Below are 19,552 nucleotides of genomic sequence, written 5' to 3' on the forward strand. Positions count from 1 at the left end.
CATAGTATGTCTTTACGTATATTTTGTTTCCTTTGTTATTTTCTTGACACTTGCCCCTTTAGGGTGTTTCAGATACTGTTGTAAGCCTCTGTTCATTGATGAGGTATTAAGAAACTATTTCAGCCTCTTTCTCTAGCTTCCATGGAATTAGTGCAACTCTTATTAATGCAAAAGCAACAAAGATGAATGAATAAAGTGCTGCTGCTATCAGGCGATTTGTTTTGTAATTGAGTTTTTTCTAATATATTTATTATTTTATTTATTTCACTTTTGAGGTATGTGACAGTTAATTAATATGAGTGGAATTGCTTAAAGAGTAATTGATTGACACTCCCCTCTGATAAAGTAAGATTTGAAAAAGATAAAGCACAAACTTTTTAAATATTGATATACTACCCTTTCAATAGCATTACAACCATTTTATAGACTAAACGGTCCTGCATGAGGTGGAAGCCGATAGTCCTACACTCAAATGCTAATTAAAGAAAATAACATGCATGAGGTGAAAGTTCAATAGTTATTTTTTTAAAAGTGTGGAAAGTCTTCCGAATGGTTTAGTTAATTCTTCTAGAATTTTTCATGTGTCATCTTTAATTCATTATCATTTTGATTCATTGAACTAACATTGTATATAATTTTTTGTTCAAAATTATTTGTCGTTTAATGTGAATTTGCTAACTTTTGAAGGTGTAGTGTAAAAATTTGTTGAATCTTCCTTACCTTGTTTTTGTAATTAGTCCTTGTGACACATGTAAAAGTTCTATCTTAATTTAAAGGTAAGTGGTGAAAGTGAAAGAGAACCAATAAAAATTCCTTCGAAGAAGGAGTTGAAGAGGTGAATGGACAGAAACAAATGTATAAGTACACTTTATAACTTTAAAAATACAAGTTAACTATGAAGGTGCATATATCATTTATCCTAGAATCATGCTATGAGTATATAGTATAGAGCAGTATCGACTATTTATTATATTTTGTGTAACAAAGAATCAAGCAATCAAATACCAAACATCGATTGAAGTAAAAGACCATTATTTATTTTCGTTAAACGATGGACCATTTTTGAAAATTTTCATAAAGTAACCTAAAATAATAATAAATAAAAAAATCTATCACTAATTCACCTATCAAAACCTTATCACAATTTACCTTCTTACCATGCGAATTTACGTTCTTATTTTTCTCAGTCCAAGTGAAGGTTACATTTCTTTTCTTAATTTGAACCATTATAAAATTATTACAACAAAAGCACTATAAAATCATTTAACTTACACAAATATCTCTACGAATGAAATTCACGTAAAAGAGAATTGTTTACTAAAAAAAATGGAATGTATTGGTTTAGTAAGCGTGATTTTATTTATAAATATACAAACAAAAAAGGAAAAATAACATTATTAGAAAAAAGGTTCAAGTATTTTCAAATAGATTATTAATAGAAAAGTTTTTATGAAAATTTGCATTTGGCGTTTGGAATTGGGTAATTTCCCTTTCATTTTTGTTGCTTCAGCCGCCGTCTCAATCTCCCTCCCACTCACTCTCGATCTTTCTCTCCCCTCTGAGTGTATCTCCGGCCGTCGCACCTTCACGCACCCAACCGCCGGTAAGCTGATCAAACTTTCCCACTCTTTCCCTCTCTCCGTTTTCAACCTCTCTCTCTCTCTCCCTCGATCACCGTCATCCCTCCAACCGCCGATGGTCATACGCCGCCACGCCGTTACCTTTGGCCAGCAAGTGATCCACGCGAATCACCCTTCTCCGAAAGTTGCTGAAATCTCGTGTATGAGATACAGTTGAGCTAGTGATCTACTTTCAAAAACCTATTTTTTAATTGAAAAATGAGTATGTAATAAAAAAATGAATAAAGAAAAAGTTTCTTAACGATCTGTTGGGAAAAACACCTCCCAGTTATTCCATTTCAAGCTCCTCTCTTTCTTCCTTTTCCCACTCTCTCCAGTTTCCATTGACCCTTCCCTCTTATATTTATGTTTCTGCCCTAATTATACACAACCCATTTCCATCCTTCCTCTTGATTTTCAATTACAAGGTAAATCTTGCAATGGGGATTTTATTTTTATTCAATCATTCAATTCTTTCTGCTATGAAGTTTCTGTTTCTCAACCATTCCTTCAAATTGACTGAAAGCAATGTACAAGAGGGATATTCAAATTGACTGAAAGCAATGTACAAGAGGAATATTCAATCTGGGTTGCCCATTTGGGAAAAAAAATTATCAAGACTCAGTTATTATCTCATTTTATTGTTTTCTATTCTTCAAATTATGCATGCATTCAATTATTTATGTATGCATTGTTTATTTGTCACTTGGGATAGAGGATACTCAATGTTTTTGTTTCTTTATTGCAGTCATGGCTTTGCGTTCAGTGACTAGAAGGATTGGAAGTAAATTTTTTCCGATGTTTTCTTCGGCCAATCTATTACATTCACATGCTACAAGTTTTGGTTAGTTCCTCTCTCCCTTTCTCTGGGATAAAAGAATGGTAGGGCGATTTGAGTCCCACCCATGCTTGTTTTTTCAATTGTCATTCTTAACAAATTAAGACACCTGGCATTACTGAAGACAAAATAAGGCATGCCCACCAGCTTCCGTGAAAAGAATTTATCTTCTTAGATTAGTTATCCGGGCAAATAGCCTTCTTAAAGATAAAATCGTTAGTGAGTTGGTCAATTGGAAGAACGTCTTCTTTCTAGAGGTGGTAGATCAGCTCTCTTGTAAACTTTGTTTTCTTGACCATATCATTACACTACCTTTTCATCTTTAGATGCCCAAATATGATGGTCAAGAGCTGGAAATCATCCTTAGAGATTGCTTATGAAAAGGGTGCAATGGTGAGGGTTATCTCAAAATCTCTTCAAGTGGGATGACATTTTCCTCTCAATCTCCAAGAGGAAGCAATTGAAGTTGTTGCTTCAAGTCAAGGAAACATCTTTGTTAACCAAGTGGGTTAGATCTCTGGAGAATAATTTTACTACCAAATACCAACTCTCAAATGCCAAAATTATATAATATTGAATTTAAGTAGTTTATTCCGCAAGATCCTATTTTTATCAAAATACAAAAGTTTTGAGTTGTTAGACTAAAATTTAAAGTAATTAATAAGATGCTAACGCCAAAGCGAGGTTGACTCAATGGTAATTGACATGTCCTCCCATTCTGGAGGTGGGAGGATCGAATTCCCCAAATCCCAATTGTTGTAATCAAATGAAATGTTGTGCTCATAAATTTGTTGAAGGGAACTTTATTGTATGCTTTAACGTGATTTCACATCTTTTTTAATAAAAGCAACAACTTTCATTGAGAAAAAAAATGAAAGAATACAAAGGCAACAAAAAAAAAGCCCTCTAAAACACCTCGACTAAAAGAAAGAGGTTCCAACTAAGTAAAATGTTTTCAAGCGAATAATTACAGAAAGTCTTCGTATCCGAAGCCCAAAGGGATACACTGTGCTAACATCTAATTAAGCGGTTTACATTCATTGTGCTAACATCTAATAATAACGACTAATTTGGTAAGTGATCATAGACAAATCTTTTCTTTAAACTTCAAATAAATTTGGTGTGAACTTAAACTCTTAAAAAAAATTGCATCTCTCATTGTTAAGCCTCTTTCATATATGGTGTAACTATGAAAGAAAATTATCTTTTGGTACTTTTTGCAGGATTCAAAGAAGTGCCTGAGGAGGAAAAAAGCCGACTTGTTGGTAATGTCTTCAGCAATGTTGCTTCAAATTATGATCTGATGAATGATTTGATGAGTGGTGGGTTGCATAGATTGTGGAAAGACAGGTGCAGCTTTTTTAACTGGAATTTCATTCTCTCACCCATGGATATATTTTCTTCTCTCTGGGGGCATGAGCGTTGAGGATTTTAATTTTTACCCTTCATCTGCTCTTTTGTGATAAAGGAGGGTGTGTGCGCTATTTTGTGGTGGCTTTGGAGTGAGAGAACAACAGAATATTTTGAGGGTTTGAGAGTTATTTTTGTGATGCTTAGTCTATTGTTAGAGTTTCAGTTTCGTTTTGAGCCTCGATTTCTAGGCTTTTCGATAATTGTTTGCTTGGTCTTATTTCTCTTAACTAGATCCCATTACTGTAGTGTGGTTTGTTTTTGTGGGTATTTTTTTTTCTCATAATTTTTTTTAGTATCTCAGTCTCTCGCTTGTTATTTTTGTTTGCTACAGACTTGTTTCCGAGCTAAATCCTTTTCCTGGAATGAACCATCTTGATGTGGCTGGTGGTACAGGTATGCAAACTCTCAATTATTCTTTTTATTTTCTATTTAATAATTTGATATCAATTTTTGTGATTGTCATAATTTGTAATTGTTGATATGCTAACTTTGATTTAGAAGAGGCATTTGTTTTTACCAACATCGTTTGCAAAAATTCTGTACTTTGTTTTTGAGACTTTGTGTTAATTTGGAATTTAAAAAATTCTGTAATAGAAGATCACTTGCTTGCTTAGATTAGGTAGCCAATCACCATGTATGAGCCTTGTGGTTTGTGGTCACTCGTTAGTGACAAAATAAAAATCTTAGAGGAAATGGTTTCTGTTAGGTCCTCGTTTTTTATATACTACACGAGAAGGGGAAAGAAGGGTATTTCGTCGTCAACATGTTAGTTAGGATTGAGGGGGGTCATTGAATGTTTGAGTGTGTAGGAATCAGTGCAGTATAGGGCTTTGCAATGTACAGGGAAGGGGGTAGTATTACATTTTTATGCTTTTTGTATGTAGAAAGTTCTAAGAGAAAAGGAGAAAGTTTACTAGGCTCTCTCAAATAGGTTGAGGTTGTTTTATATTGCTTGGACACTAAGAAAGTTATAATGTTTATAAGGATGCTTAATTTTGCACCAAGAAAAAGAATAGAACCAATTACCAAATCCATAAAACGTCAAAAATGGAGAAAGAGTTAAAATCAGGCACCCACCTCTCGCCCCATAAGATCCAAAAGAAAGCATGCAACATGGCCAACCAAATTGTCTTATTAGTACCACAGAAAGGATGACCAATCAATAATGAAGCTGAAGCAAGAAGGTAAAAGATAGTATTGCAACACGATATTGACCAACCAAAAGCCTCTATGATTTTTTTTTTTTGATAAGAGACAAGTATATTCATATAACAAAACAGAACAACCTAAGGGCGAGGGATGAGAGGGCCCTCCCCGGAAGAAGCTAAGGAACTAAGACATAATGGCCTTCCAATTGTTGAAAATCATAGAAAGGCTATAATTACAAAAGTGTTTGGTGTAATTCGTACTCCACCAAGAGGCTGTGTGTTGAACCACAGTCCAAAAAGAATCAAAAGAATTAAATCTATCGTCAAAGATTCTGCTATTCCTTTCTTTCCAAATGCTCCACAAAAGGGAACGCGTCGCGCATTTCCATAAGATGTTTCCTTTAGGGCTGTAACCTCTAAAGTTAAGACCTTCAATCATCCATCTATCAATCTTGCTAGGAAGGCAAAGCTCCAAATCGAAAATACCAAACAGAGTGTACCAAGCTTTTCTTGTGAAGGGACAATGTAGAAATAAATGATCCAACGTTTCCTCATCTTTAGCGCATAGGCAACACATCGAGGGCTAAGCAAAGTGTTCCGAATTTTTTTTTGTAGTTTCTCATGGGTGTTGAGGCTTCTGTAAGCAAGCGACCATAAGAAAAACTTCACCTTCTTCGGGATTTTATTCTTCCAAATCTGACGAATCAAGGGAACGGCAATGTTGGGAGATCTCTTAGTTAAGTTAAGAAAAGTAGATTTTGTAGTGAAGTTGCCATTTATGTTAGGAATCCATTTAAGACTATCATTCCTTTCAGTGGGGGCCCACGAGTGAGAGAATTTCTAAAGCTGAGGCTGCATTGGCAATCTCGTTGTCGAGCATATTTCTTCTAAGGCCCAAATTCCAAGAATGAGTAGCAGTACACCAGCAATCAGCCACATAAGCTTCCTTATTCAGCGCCAAAGAGAATAAGTTAGGGAATTTTTCTGCAAGTGTTTCCGCGACACACCATTTATCCTTCCAAAATTTGATTTTTGTTCCTTCTCCCAAAACAAAAGCAGAAAAATTGAAGAATATCTCCTTATGCTTTAAAATACCAGCCCATAATCTATGAGATTTTCCCCTGTTTGGATTTTTGGTAGACCACCCATTCTCATCTAAACCATAGATGGCCACAATTAATCGCCTCCATAAAGAGGTTTCTTCCTTGCTAAACCTCCATAACCACTTAGTGAGAAGAGCAATATTCTTTTGCCTAAAAGAGCCAATCCCAAGACCACCGTAACAAGTTGGGGCGGAAGTGCATTCCCAGTTGACGAGATGAGCAATTGGATTCGTAGATCCACCTGTCCAAACAAACTTCCTGATCATCTGTTCCAATCTATTAATAATGCCAACTGGAGCTTGAGCAAGGGAGAAGAGATAACAAGGGAGGCTGTTGAGAACTGATTGCACCAGAGTTAGTCTACCCCCTTTGGAGAGGGATACATTCCTCCACCTATCAAGTTTGTGTCTGAATCTCTCTTCAAGATTGTTCCACATCTCTTTTCTATTATGACCCCTTCCAATAGAGAAGCCCAAATATTTAAAGGGAAGATTATCAACCAAGCATCCCGTAGATTCACTAAAAGGAGCTAAGTCATCATTGCTAAGGTTAATGCCAATCAGGGATGTTTTAGCTTTGTTAAGGGAAAGACCGGCTCCCATAAGGAAGATATTAACCACCTTCCACCAATTCTCTAGATTTCCATCCTCCCAGGAAGAGAAAAGAAGCGTGTCGTCTGCGTACTGAAGATGGGTTAAATCTTCTGTCAGGTTCTCAAAATGAAAGCCTCTTAAACTCCTTTTCTCATTACAGTAGTGGATAAGGCAACTAAGAGCATCTCCCACAATCGTAAAAAGAAAAGGAGCAAGAGGATCACCTTGACGAATGCCCCTTTTAGCAATAATTTTTCCTCTAGGCCTCCCATTGACAATTATGGAGAAATTAGTTGTCGACAAGCCTCTATGATGATAATTCAGAACTTTGATTGCAAGAGGGTAATGCATAAACAAATGGGTTGGAGACTCAGAATGATGAAAACACATGAGACACCAAGATGGCAAGAGATATAAGGCATTCGACGTTGAAGGATCGAAGTATTGATCCCATCCTAACTAAGTTCCCATAGAAAAGTTTGATATTCTTTGGATAACAACCCTTGCATATAAGAGAGTAAAGATCCATCAAGAGCAGATCAACCGTATCCACCTAGTTAGCCATAAGAGACTTAACTGTAAACATTGATAAGGGGCCATAACCAGAAAGTAGGAGAAGATCGAAATCTGAAGACAAATAACGTGATAAGGATGATTCAATAATTCCATATCATTGGGGCTATGATGAAGATGCAAACCCCAAGCATTAGGTGAGGAAATCCACCCATTGGCTACAGTGTTCGCCAAATGAAGAGCAAGACGAAAAGGCCTAGGGAAAATAGTAAAATAACATTTTCTTTGAAAGAGCGTAAAACTTGCCAGATTCAATTGAAGCTAAACAAAAAACAATGGTTAAACTTAAGCCGGTGAGAGGATAACATTTCAATTTAAACAAATGTCTTGAATAGAAAAATCAGCAAGTAATTTGGAGGGATGACACCAAGTAGAAGTTATAAAACAAGAAACTTCATAATGATCGAACCAAGGTAGAAGAAACTTATCTTGAAAAATAAGTAAGTTCCTTTCAAACCAAATTTCCAAAGAATGATTTTAACCACATTAGACCACAAAAATTGACATTGAAGCTTCAAAGAAGGACCCACAATAAACCGAATAATATTTGCTTTGAAATCATCTCAAAAAACCCCCAAAGTCTTGGGAGCCAAGAACATCGTGTGCCAACAAGCCATAGGATAACAGCGATGAAAAAAGATGTTGTCTTTGTTATCCGTGGAACAAAGAGGGCACAGAAGGTAGCAAACTGTGAGAAGGTAATTTCTTTGAAGTACCAATGAGGAATTAAGACCACAATTAGTTTCTTGTAGAAAAAATCATATATTGATGTGTTATCTACTTATATAATGGCATATGCACTAAAATCTCCTTGATTGCTAAAGCAAGAGAAGAAACCATTCTGCTTCGTCAGTGCCGAAATAGTAAACCTTAAGTGCTGGCAAATAATGATATTGACAATGCTTGCTATGGAGTAATTCTTCAACTTCATCTTTTTTAACTTTATGCATAAATCTCTTCTTTGCTTCTCATTAGTTTATGCTGATTGATAAAGCCTGTGTTTTCTATTGAAAGAGCAATCTAATCTTTCTGTGTTTCTATTAAAAATCAATCATAATTTATTAGTTAATAGAAACTTGTGAGGGTGCAATATTTCTCTGGCTATCCTCCATTTGTGAAACTGTCGATGGAAGTCCTCTTTAGTTGTAAGTAACCTTGATGAATATCAAAGCAATAACTACTTTTTTTCCTTAAATAGAAACAATTGATTTTATTGAGAAAAAATGAAAGAATCCAAAGGCAACTTGTCCATCACGTGAATTTCTGTCTCTTTTGTGCATAAAAGATGTGACAATTATTAGATGGCATATTAATTTCTCACATATTGCAGGTGATGTTGCTTTCAGGATTCTAGACCGTATTAATGATGTGAAACGTAGAGCAATGCAGGATGTTCGAGAAGATGATTTGCAGGAACAAACTCAAGTATATGTTTGTGACATCAACCCACATATGTTAAGCGTTGGTAAAAAGAGAGCCACTGAGAGGGGTAAATATATGATAAGCATGGAACTGTCTGCATTTTCTAGGTGAAATTTGTTGTTAGGAAAATAGTATCTTAATGTTTGCAACTTATAGGTCTGGGAGAAGGAGGATCTCTTATATGGGTGGAAGGAGATGCAGAAGCTTTAAGTTTTCCAGATAATTCAATGGATGGTTACACAATTGCATTTGGAATTAGAAATGTTACTCACATTGAAAAAGTTCTAGATGAAGCTTATAGGTAAAGTTTATTTTCTGATGCAACTATCTTACATGAAATTTTTTGCAAAAAAGATTTGTTTATATTGAATAAGACCAATTTTGGTATAGAGAATGTGTACAAGGAAACTTGAGATTGCATTTACCTCCCTCTAGAGTTCCTCTAGGTGATTCGATAACGTGTATGAGGTTGGATCAACGTTTAGCTATTGAGCCCTTTGAGGGTTTCCATGGGGGCAACTGAAGCGGATGTCAGTTCATGAAGGGGCTTCTTTAGTGCTTTGCATGGTAGTATAGGAGCTTTTTTTTTTATAGAACTTTCATTGAGAAAAAGATTAAAGAATACAAGGACATACAAACAACCTAGCCCATAAAAAAAACCCTCAAAGAAATGGAGTCCAACTAACCAAAACGTTGTCTAATGAATAGTTACAAAAGGTTTTTTAAATTGAAGCTCGAAAGGGAGACATAAAACTTCACCAAGGACTTGACAGTAAAATAGCCAGATTCAAATGTCATCCTGCATTGTAAGATTTAGAGTGGGGATGAGTTGATTTAAGGAGACCCATTCTGAAATTTCATCCTCCTTAAGGTTTCTTCTAAAGTTCAAACTTCAGCACTCAAGATAAGTTATCAATATTCCAAACATAAGTACTGGTAGCTTGTTTAGATTCAGTAATGGCAAATAGCTTGTAGAAAACACTTGTAGAAAGTATCTGTTTACTAATGTGGAGCCAGCCTGTTGTTTCCAGCTTTTAGGTGTCAGTGACAGAACAATGACAACCACTTGTCTTGTCATAATTCCTTCTCAATCACAAACTTGAGGAGAATATCCCATGATTTGAGCAATGTAGCCTAGAGGCCAAATGATCATCTCTTTTCTACCTTTTTTTCGTGGAGCTTCTTTTTATTATAATTTTTGTTTTTTATTTAAATCGTCAATTGACCCAAAAACTTAAGTTGATAGGTGAATGCAAATTTAATTAAATATCATCCAACACTTCCTTTCACTTGTGGGCTCGAAATATGAAGAAGACCCAACCAATAGAAATGAATATTAATTGGAGAGGAAACAATATTGCAAGGGTTTGAAAACATGATGTTCTAGAACACACTTGCTCTGATACCATCTTAAATCCAATTGACCCACTTAAAAATTTAATTATTATCTAACATAAAGGCGCTGAACTTTTTATTGATATTTGAAAAGATGTGCAGAACAAAGAGAATTGACCATAGGCAGAAAAATAACAGCATAAAACAGAATACAAAATATATACCTGTGACCACATAAAGGCTCCCAATTGTTACAAATTTCATTGCTATTATAACTAGCAAAAAGAGAGGATGAAGAAAGTGTCTAGAGAATTTGGATTCATTCATATCAAACAATCACCAAATTGGGAACCTATTTGTCTTTTCTTTATCAACAAAAAGTTTGTTTCCTGTTAAATAACAACAACAACAACAATAACAAGAACTCATTGTCAAAATTTTGATTCCTTTTCGACCTTAACTCTATTGCAAGACCTTTTTATCCAAAGATTTTTGTAAGTATTCTCTTTTCTGATTCAAGTCTATTGGGTAGTTATATGTGTAGTAATCTCTTTTGGCACTCAAATGTGGAGAATAGATGACTCGTCTTCACTCCTTCCCCTTTGATTATGATTAATTCACTTATTGAACTATCTAAAGAAAGCCTTGTGTTCTTGAATTTTTTTTTTTTGGAAATAGTGTTTCACTCTCTAAATGTGTTTGTTTACAGGGTTCTAAGACGAGGAGGAAGATTTCTTTGCCTTGAGCTAAGCCATGTTGAAGCTCCTCTATTTAAGGAATTGTATGTAACTTTCACACATATTTAATAATGGAAAATTAATATTTTATTGTTTTAGCGATATCGATCTACAAACTTCCGTCGGGTCTCAAATTGATCTACAAACTCCATCTCTGTGATGAATGTTAACCTTAGAGTTTGCTTTTCTTATTCTTTTTTTTTTTTTCTAATAAGAAACTTTTTTATTGATTAAGGAAATCTCCAAAGAGTTCCTCACTTCTATAATATTGATTTTTTAATGGATCTCTTTTGAAACATTAAGTTGACTTTTGGCCTTGAAAATGGATGTTGGAAATGATCGGAACTCCTTGGCTAGAGTTTTGAAAAGAAAGGTTTTGGGTTGAATGGAGAGCGTGGATGTGGAATTGTGTTAGGACAGTTAACTTCTCAACTTTTGTCAATGGAAAGCTGAGGGGTAAGGTTTTTGCTACAAGGGGGGCCTTGGCTCTCATCCTGTTGAGGGGGACACTTGATCAAATGAGAGGGGGTGTTTGGAGGCCTAGGCATCAAGAGCTTAAGACTTCGTAAGAGGCCTTTCTGGCTAAGTGGTTGTGGTGCTTCTTCATAGAGTAATATGTGGTCTAGGGTGATTATGAGCAGATCTGGCCCTGAACCTTTTGAGTGAGGTGCAAATTGTGATCAAGAGGAGACCTCAGCAAAAATCTTTAGCAACTTATCTCTTTGATTTTTCCTTTTTTCACTTAGTTCGTCACTTACACCCGAAGGTCTACTTTTTGGAGAATTATTGGATGGGGTATGAACTTTTGTGTTCGTTATTTTTGAGGTCGTTCAAACGAGAGGCCTCATTTTGTGCCCTTTATGTGGCTAGTGGCTTTCCTCTGACCCTTCTTCAATCTCTTTAGATTTCTTGCATTCTCTGTCTAATTGAGAGGTGTGTGAAGTGACAAATTTTCCTTTGCTCCTTTGAAACTCGAATGTATTTCTTGGGAGAAGGGATGTTAAATGTTGGTGCCTGATCATTCTAGGTCATATGTCATTCTTTCTATCGCATTTTGTCTGCCCTTTCTCCTTTGTTGTCCCTTGTTTTTTCTTTGGAGGTTAAAATTTCAAACAAGGTTAAGGTAATGTTTATTTAATGAAAACGACTTTGACTGAGAAAGGATAAAAGAATATAAAGCAAGGGCATACAAAAAAAAACCCTCTCCCTAAAGAAAGAGTTTCCAGCTAAGTAAGATTTTACCAAACAAATAATTACCCAAAAGTTGTGAAGCCAAAGCCCAAAGTGAAATGTGAAACTTTTGGGTAATTATTTGTTTGGTAACTGAATTGCTTTCAGCGAAGGGTATCCCCTTACATTTCTTCATTGCGATTAAAGAAAACATCCTGAATTATTTCAACTCCTTATGTACAAAGCTTTCCCGTGCTCGCACCATTCCCCTCAACCTCTCATGGAGTCAAGTTAGCACGTCTCAAACTCCCTCCTAATAGAACCTTTCCGAAGTGAAGAAATCCTCCAAGCAATCAAAGCTCTTGGGAAAATAAAGCTCCAGGCCAGATGGTTACACAATAGAATTCTCTTTGCACTTCTGGTTGCTATTCAAGGATATTTTTTAAAGATTGTTCGGTGAATTCCATGTAAATGGCAGGCTCAATTCTTGCACAAAGGAAAACTTTATCTGCTTTATCCCAAATAAGCAAGATTCACTCCATGCCAAAGACTTCAGGCCACTCAGTCTTACTACCTCCTCTTATTAAATTATTGCAAAAGTATCAGCAGAAAGATTGAAAAAGGTCATGCCACCACTCATTGCCACCATTCATTGCCACCACTCAAAGTGCCTTCATTGGAAATCGCCAAATCCTGGACCCTGTTCTTATAGCAAATGAGGCTGTTGAAGATTATCGTGCAAGGAAGAAAAAAGGGTGGATCCTAAAACTTGACTTAGGAAAAGCTTTCAATAGGGTGGATTGGAGCTACTCAGGGGGTGTTTGGAGGCATGAAGTGGGTTATAATAGTTTGTGAGTTATTATAGTGTTTGGGGTACAAATTATTATAGTCTAAGTTATTATAAATTATAATCTATGTTTGGGGAAGTTAGGAATAATGAAAGGGAGGAGTGAGGAATAGTGAAAGGGGGAGTGAGGAATAGTGACAAATGAGAAATAAGGGAAAAGTATAATAGTCCTAATCCTAATCCTAGGATTATGATAACCCCTGGGACAAATATGGAGTGGGCTAAAATAGCCCACTCCACTCCATAGTTTGAGGGCTAAATCAATGGTTGTATTAGGAATGGGATGTTCTTGGTTTTTATTAATGGAAGACCAAGAGGCCGCATTTCAGTAACTAGAGATATCCACCAAGGCGATCTATTGTCACCCTTCTTGTTTCTCATCATAGGTGAATTACTTAGTTCCTTGATCTCTCAGATTCAAGGAAATGGTTTGTCAGAAGGATTTTTGGTTGGAAAAAACAAAATGCACCTTTCCATCTTACAGTTGCTGATGATACCCTTCTATTTTGCAACTTTGATGAATCAAGTCTAAACACTCTGATTAAATCAATTGGTTTCTTTGAACGATGCTCAGGTCAGTAAGTAAATTGGGAGAAATCTGCACTTTATGAACGTGGATGAAGATACCTTGATGATTGCTACAGCCAATTGACTAGGTTGCAAAGCAGGATCCCTTCCTTTCTTGTATTTGGGGCTTCCCCTAGGAGGCTACCCAAAAAACATTCCTTTTGGCAGCCCATTATCGATAAATTTCATTCAAACTTAGACTGCTGGAAAAGATATAATCTGTCACATGGTGTTCGCTTAACTCTTTGCAATTTAGTGCTGGCAAACCTCTCAACTTATTATATGTTTATCTTTCAAATGCCAAGCTCGATGGTAGCAGAATTATGTGCAATTTTTTTTTGGGAAGGGCAGCAAAATAAATCACTTGGTAAACTGGAAAATCTGTTCACAAGCTATGGAGAATGGGAGTCTTGGGTTAGGAAACTTGAAAAACAGGAACTCAGCTCTTTGTTTTAAATGGAATTGGAGATTTTTTACTGAACCAAATACTTTCTGTTGTAAAATAGTGAGAAGCATCCATTGATCTGACTCCTCTCATTGGCACCCTTCCGGAAAATCCGGTTTAAGTCTTCACAGCCCCTGGATTAGTATCTTGAAGAAATGGAGCTCTTTCGACCACTTTGTATCTTTTAAGCTAGGTGATGGTCAACGAATCACATTCTGGAAGGATTCTTGGTGCTTAGCTCAACCTTTCAGCCTTGCTTTTCCCGATCTTTACCAAATTTCTGCCAATCCTGAGGCCAAAGTTAGTACATTCTGGGATTCTTCAGCATCTTCTTGGTGCCCTGCATTCCGCTGTGCACTAAAAGATGAGAAAATTGAAGAATTTCAGCTTCTTCTTAGTGGATTACAAGTCATAGCCATTTCTCCTTGCTTTTCCCGATCTTTACCAAAGGGCAGGGGACAAGAGGGTGAAATTCTTCTTACAAGTCGAAGCCTTTCCTTAGTTAGTTCTTTTTGTCGCTGAACCCGCTCTTGTTGCTGATTGTTGGTGTAATGTTGTTATTCATTCTTGGAATTTGGGTCTTAGAAGAAACTTGCTTGATAATGAGCTTGACAATATAGGCCACTGTTCTGGAAATTCTTCATTCTTGGGCCCCTTCGGACGATCGTGATAGTCTTAAATGGATTCTTAATGCTAATGGCAGCTTTACTATGAAGTCTACCTCTCTTAAGTTAACCAAGAGATCTCCCTCCATTGCTGCCCCCTTGATTCGACACATTTGGAAGAATAAAATCCCGAAAAAGGTGAAATTCTTTTGATGGTCGCTTGCCTATAGAAGTCTCAACGCCCATGAGAAAATTTTAAAAAAATTCCAGCACACAATGCTCGGCCCCTCGACGTGCTGCCTTTGTTTCAAAGACGAGGAGACCTTAGACCACCTGTTTTTACACTGCACTTTCACTCGGAAAGCTTGGTACACTCTGCTTAGAATCTTTGAAATGGAGGTTTGTCTTCCTAGTAAGATTGACAGTCAGAATGTTGGAAGGGCTCAAAATTAGAGGCTTTAGTTCAAAAGGTCACATCTTATGGAGTTGTGCTGCCCATTGCCTTTTGTGGTGTACTTGGAAAGAATGTAATAGTAGAATTTGAATTTTAAAGATAACTATGATTCTTTTGATTCTTTTTTGTTTGTGTTGCAATACACAACTTCTTTGTGGAGTATGAATTATACCAAACACTTTTGTAATTATAGCCTTTCTATGATTTTCAACAAATGGGAAGACCCTTATTCTTTAGTTTCTCTTGGGGAGGGCCCGCTTGTCCCTTGCCATTAGGCTGTTTATCTTTTGCTTATTGAATATATCTGTTTCTTATAAAAAATAAAAAAAAAGCCACTTCTCCAACCTCAGCATTAAGGGCATGGTCTTTGGATCCTTCAGGAACTTTTTTGGTTAAATCTCTAACGATGTTCTTAAATACCTCTCCACCCCCTAACAAACACATTCATCAAGCACTCTGGAAATGAAGAGTCCAAAGAGAGTAAACATTCTGGTCTGGATTATGCTTTTTGGTACCTTAAGCTGTGCTGCAACTCTTCAATGAAAACTCTATGCTCACACTCTCTCAAACTTTGCCACGCTGCAGGGGAGGATTTACAACATTTATGGCCATAAATAACTTCTTTCTTTGTAGCTATTTGGTCCATATTTCTTCCTACAATGAAGATATATATCAATTATTTCGTATACTGATGAAATATCCATTATTATCAATTATCAATAACTTTGATATATCAATCACTCTGAATGTTATCAATTATTTTTTCTAGTAGTGAAGTTTTAATTGAATTTCCATCTTCTGGTGCAGATACGACTACTATTCGTTTTCTATCATTCCAGCTGTTGGAGAGCTAGTTGTTGGTGACCGGGAATCTTATCAATACTTAGTTGAAAGCATCCGTAAATTTCCCTCACAGGTTATAGCCCCTTCCTCTTCTTCTTCCTTCTTTTTTTTTTTTTTTTTTTCCTTCTCAGACAAGAAACGTAGGCTTTTATTTAAAGTTGTGAAAAGTTACAATAATATCTGTTTGAAAATTTTTCAAGAATACCTCGTATTAGTGTTAATTACAGAAGCATTACTATTATTACATAGAAGGAAAACGCCACAAAGAGCGTTGAAACCTATCTAAATTAATCACTTCTGTCCAAGTTTTTCTTTTACTCAACTCTCCTTTCTCCATCTCAAGAATTAAGACTAAAGCTTTATATTCATGTACATACCAATAATCTTGATGACTCTAAGATGAAGAAATAGATAAAAATGAAACGTCAATGAAGAAGTGAATGAAAATGAAAACTTAGTTAGTGATGATGAGTTCTTTAGAACTTTAGATGCTTTACTTGTGGAAATTGAGCAAATTACATGATGTTTCAACAGTTCAACAGTAACCCTTCTATCGTGCTAAAGATGTTCCAATGAGACTACTCTGTGCTCTATGAATTAATATAATAACTCCTGTCTTTGTTTTGATAAAATTTCGAAAAGGAAGGACGGGATATGTTATTATATTATTTAGTTATCCGAGTATTGAGTCGGTAACAGGTAGCTACGCTCATTTTGGCAAAAGGGATTAGTCTTTGTTCATACAATTTTTTTTTGGGATAGTTTTCCCAAATGTTATCTTTGTTAATGTTTGATTTGGTGGGATGCAGGAGAAATTTGCTTCCATGATTGTAGACGCAGGCTTCCAGAAGGTCGAATATGAAAATCTTGTTGGAGGAGTGGTTGCTATCCATTCAGGCTTGAAACTTTAGAGAACTCAGCTAAGCTTTTGCATCCACTTATATAAGTTATAACTTCATAGCCAACAAGCTGCTTCACTTTTGCTAATCTTTTGATCCAATAAAATGTCTAATAGATCTTCAAAAACGAGTCCCCAGCTACTTCCTCACCTTAGCAATGTAAGGCAATGGCTCCTTCACTAAAATATATATAGTTGAACTGTTGCCACTCTTTTTCCCCAAGTTCGATTAAGATTTATTTATTTATTTATTTTAGCTACAATGATGGTGGGGATGAGGCATCGAACCTTCTAAATAGAGAGAGTATATGTCAATTACCAAGCTTACTTTAACTGGTTGGTTACCATTTTGTAACTGTATTTAGAATAGCACAAAAGAAAAACATGGTTATTAAGAACTTATTATAAGCTTGGTTTTTTTTAATAGTAAGGGGGCGTTTGAGCCTCCATTTACATGTAGGTGGAGTGAGCATTTGGGGCTCCAACTATTAAAACTACTCATTTCTATCATAAATACTATGTTGTAATTTACAATCAAAATCTTCTTTTGCTGTACTTTTTACTATTCTACTTTCATCTTTTTTCTATTAATTATTACGGTATTTACTATTTGAACTCAATTAAAATAATCTATGTTTCAATCACAAACAACTATAATTTACTATAGACCATAACTACTACTATCGATAATCATCAACTCACTTCCTTGTTTTGTTGGGTTGAACTGATGTCAACTTTCTAGTTCTTACTGCATTCATTTTTGTCGTGGAAACGTGACAAAAGACTAAAATAAGATCTGGGACAAAAGCAGTGTGGAACAAAACTTGAAGTTTGCACAAAGAAAAAAATATGTTATTTGGTTATATTCTAGTAAAGATCAACGGTTGAAAATAGGTCAACAAATCAATATTTTTGTTCTCTAGAAAGAAATAGTAATAATAATAAATTCAAAACCATTCATATGTATATAAGAACAAATAATGATTGTTATCCATATAAAGCCATTGATTGGGTCGTCAACGACCTTCGAAAACCGTTGCCTTAATATTTTCAAAATATATGGAAAAAAAATTTTCTTCCTTTTTTTTTTCTTGTTTGTTATGGACAAATTATAAAAGTAATTCTACTAAATCGTAGTTGTATTTACACTTCCAAACTTTTTAATTATAAAAACTTATATACAAGTATTAAAATGAAACACTCAAATAACTTACCATAGTCTTAGAAGTTGGACTCTTAAACAATAAAAATTAAAATCCCATTACGATTATGTAAGGTTGAGAGCTTAACTCTTACCATTGAAAACTTGAGAGTGTAATTGCAATTACTATCATACTAATACAATGGTTAGTAAAGGATAATTTTATAACGAAATTTAATATCTATCACTCATAAATACTTTAGTGATATTAATAGATACCCGTGGAATCTAAAATTTTGTTATATTTTATAATAATTTTTTTCAATTGTTTTATCATTTATATATCTACTACATAGAAACACAACCGTAGATTACTTACCACTAAACCCATATTTGATGTTAAAAGGTCTATTTCATCCCTAACTTTTCAAAGCCAACCATTTTTGTCTTTGATATTATTTAATATTTAATTAAAAATGATATTCAAATATGAATGAGACGCATAATTCACCAAATATATAATCCAACCCTTTAGCAGCCTAAGATTAAATACCCTCTCATATGGAGAAAATAAATTGATTGATACTATTAAATATACCCTTTTATATACCAAACAATGTATGTGATGTATGTTTACATTTTTTAAATATCTTTGTATACATAAACAACAAAAAAAAATTATGCAATCTATATTTACATTTTTCAGTAATATATATTCGACGTAAACTTAATTAAGATCTGAACGAGGAGGTGATCATATTTTTCATATTGGAACTTAGAAGAAAATAAATGAAATCAACTAAAATGAAAGAATTTTAATTTCAATATATTTAATTAAATGAATATCAATCAAAATTAAACCGAAAAATGATACTAATAATTATAGTAAGTAGAAAATTTGAGAATTAGAATGAGCTTATTTCATTTGAAGTCGTAAGAATATATTTATAGTGAAATCTTGACCTAAAACATCCTTATCAAATTTTTCGAACCAAATGAACAAGGACATGTGTGTTTACGTGCATTGTTCATGAAGTTTGAAGACTTGACCGAAGCCTCAGACCTAGAAGGTTGGTACGAAACCTTTAACCCAAATTATCCTTTTCACGATGCTCAAATGAGTTGCATATGCTCTCCATTCATAGTAGAAAGGGTTGAACTCAGCCTCATGAGTGGACTAGTTTGAGCATTGACTCAAACTCCTCTCTTCTCAATCTTAGTCGAACTCTACAATCTATGGTATGATTTATTGGCTAAAGTTTTACTATTCTCTTGATTAAACAACTTACAATCGTTCTTCTCTTCTTTAGCCCAAAAAAACTCATAACTTTAAGGATAAATTCCAATAATATAGGAATATAGAGACAAAAAACTTAACAAATTTAAAAGCCTTTTCTTTCAACTCAAATTGGAACACAACACAATAGCATTTGAAATTAAAATTAAAACCAATATTATATACACAAATCATTATGATAAGAAGGATTTGGTATATAATACATTATATGATGTCAAAAAATAAAAACAATTATTTATTATACCAAACTAATGAATACTAAAAGCAACAATAAAGATTTAGTACTGTCTTCTTCTGTATTTTTTTTTTCCCACCATTTTATTTAATAAATGTAAGAATATTCCATGATAATTATTAGTATTATTGAACTAAACTAATCCATCCATCACAAAATGGAATAATATTTGCATTATTTTCTTTTAAGATATGTTTGTAAAATAAGATACTAAAAGAAATAAATATAATATTGGAACGTGAAATAATGTACCCTCTAAACTTTGGAGG

General features: G+C 34.7%; 1 protein-coding gene across 4 annotated transcripts; it reads left to right on the forward strand.

Moving 5' to 3' along the window:
- Positions 1-1,447: 1,447 nt before the first annotated feature.
- LOC101222437 (2-methoxy-6-polyprenyl-1,4-benzoquinol methylase, mitochondrial) lies at positions 1,448-17,165 on the forward strand. Of its 4 annotated transcripts, none has more exons than XM_011655242.2 (9): positions 1,448-1,603; positions 2,368-2,463; positions 3,681-3,807; positions 4,202-4,263; positions 8,618-8,776; positions 8,866-9,010; positions 10,754-10,825; positions 15,677-15,785; positions 16,522-17,165. In XM_011655242.2, the coding sequence occupies exons 1-9, from the start codon at positions 1,450-1,452 to the stop codon at positions 16,621-16,623; spliced, it is 1,026 nt and encodes a 341-aa protein (XP_011653544.2). In that variant the 5' UTR covers positions 1,448-1,449; the 3' UTR covers positions 16,624-17,165. The 4 variants fall into 4 exon arrangements, 3 of the variants coding, with proteins under 3 accessions (XP_011653544.2, XP_011653543.2, XP_011653548.1); XM_011655241.2 differs by having other exon boundaries at positions 1,450-1,780; XM_011655246.2 differs by lacking the exon at positions 1,448-1,603 and adding an exon at positions 1,799-2,047.
- Positions 17,166-19,552: the final 2,387 nt, after the last annotated feature.

This window comes from Cucumis sativus, chromosome 1 (genome assembly GCF_000004075.3).
Source record: "Cucumis sativus cultivar 9930 chromosome 1, Cucumber_9930_V3, whole genome shotgun sequence".
Lineage (NCBI taxonomy): Eukaryota > Viridiplantae > Streptophyta > Magnoliopsida > Cucurbitales > Cucurbitaceae > Cucumis > Cucumis sativus.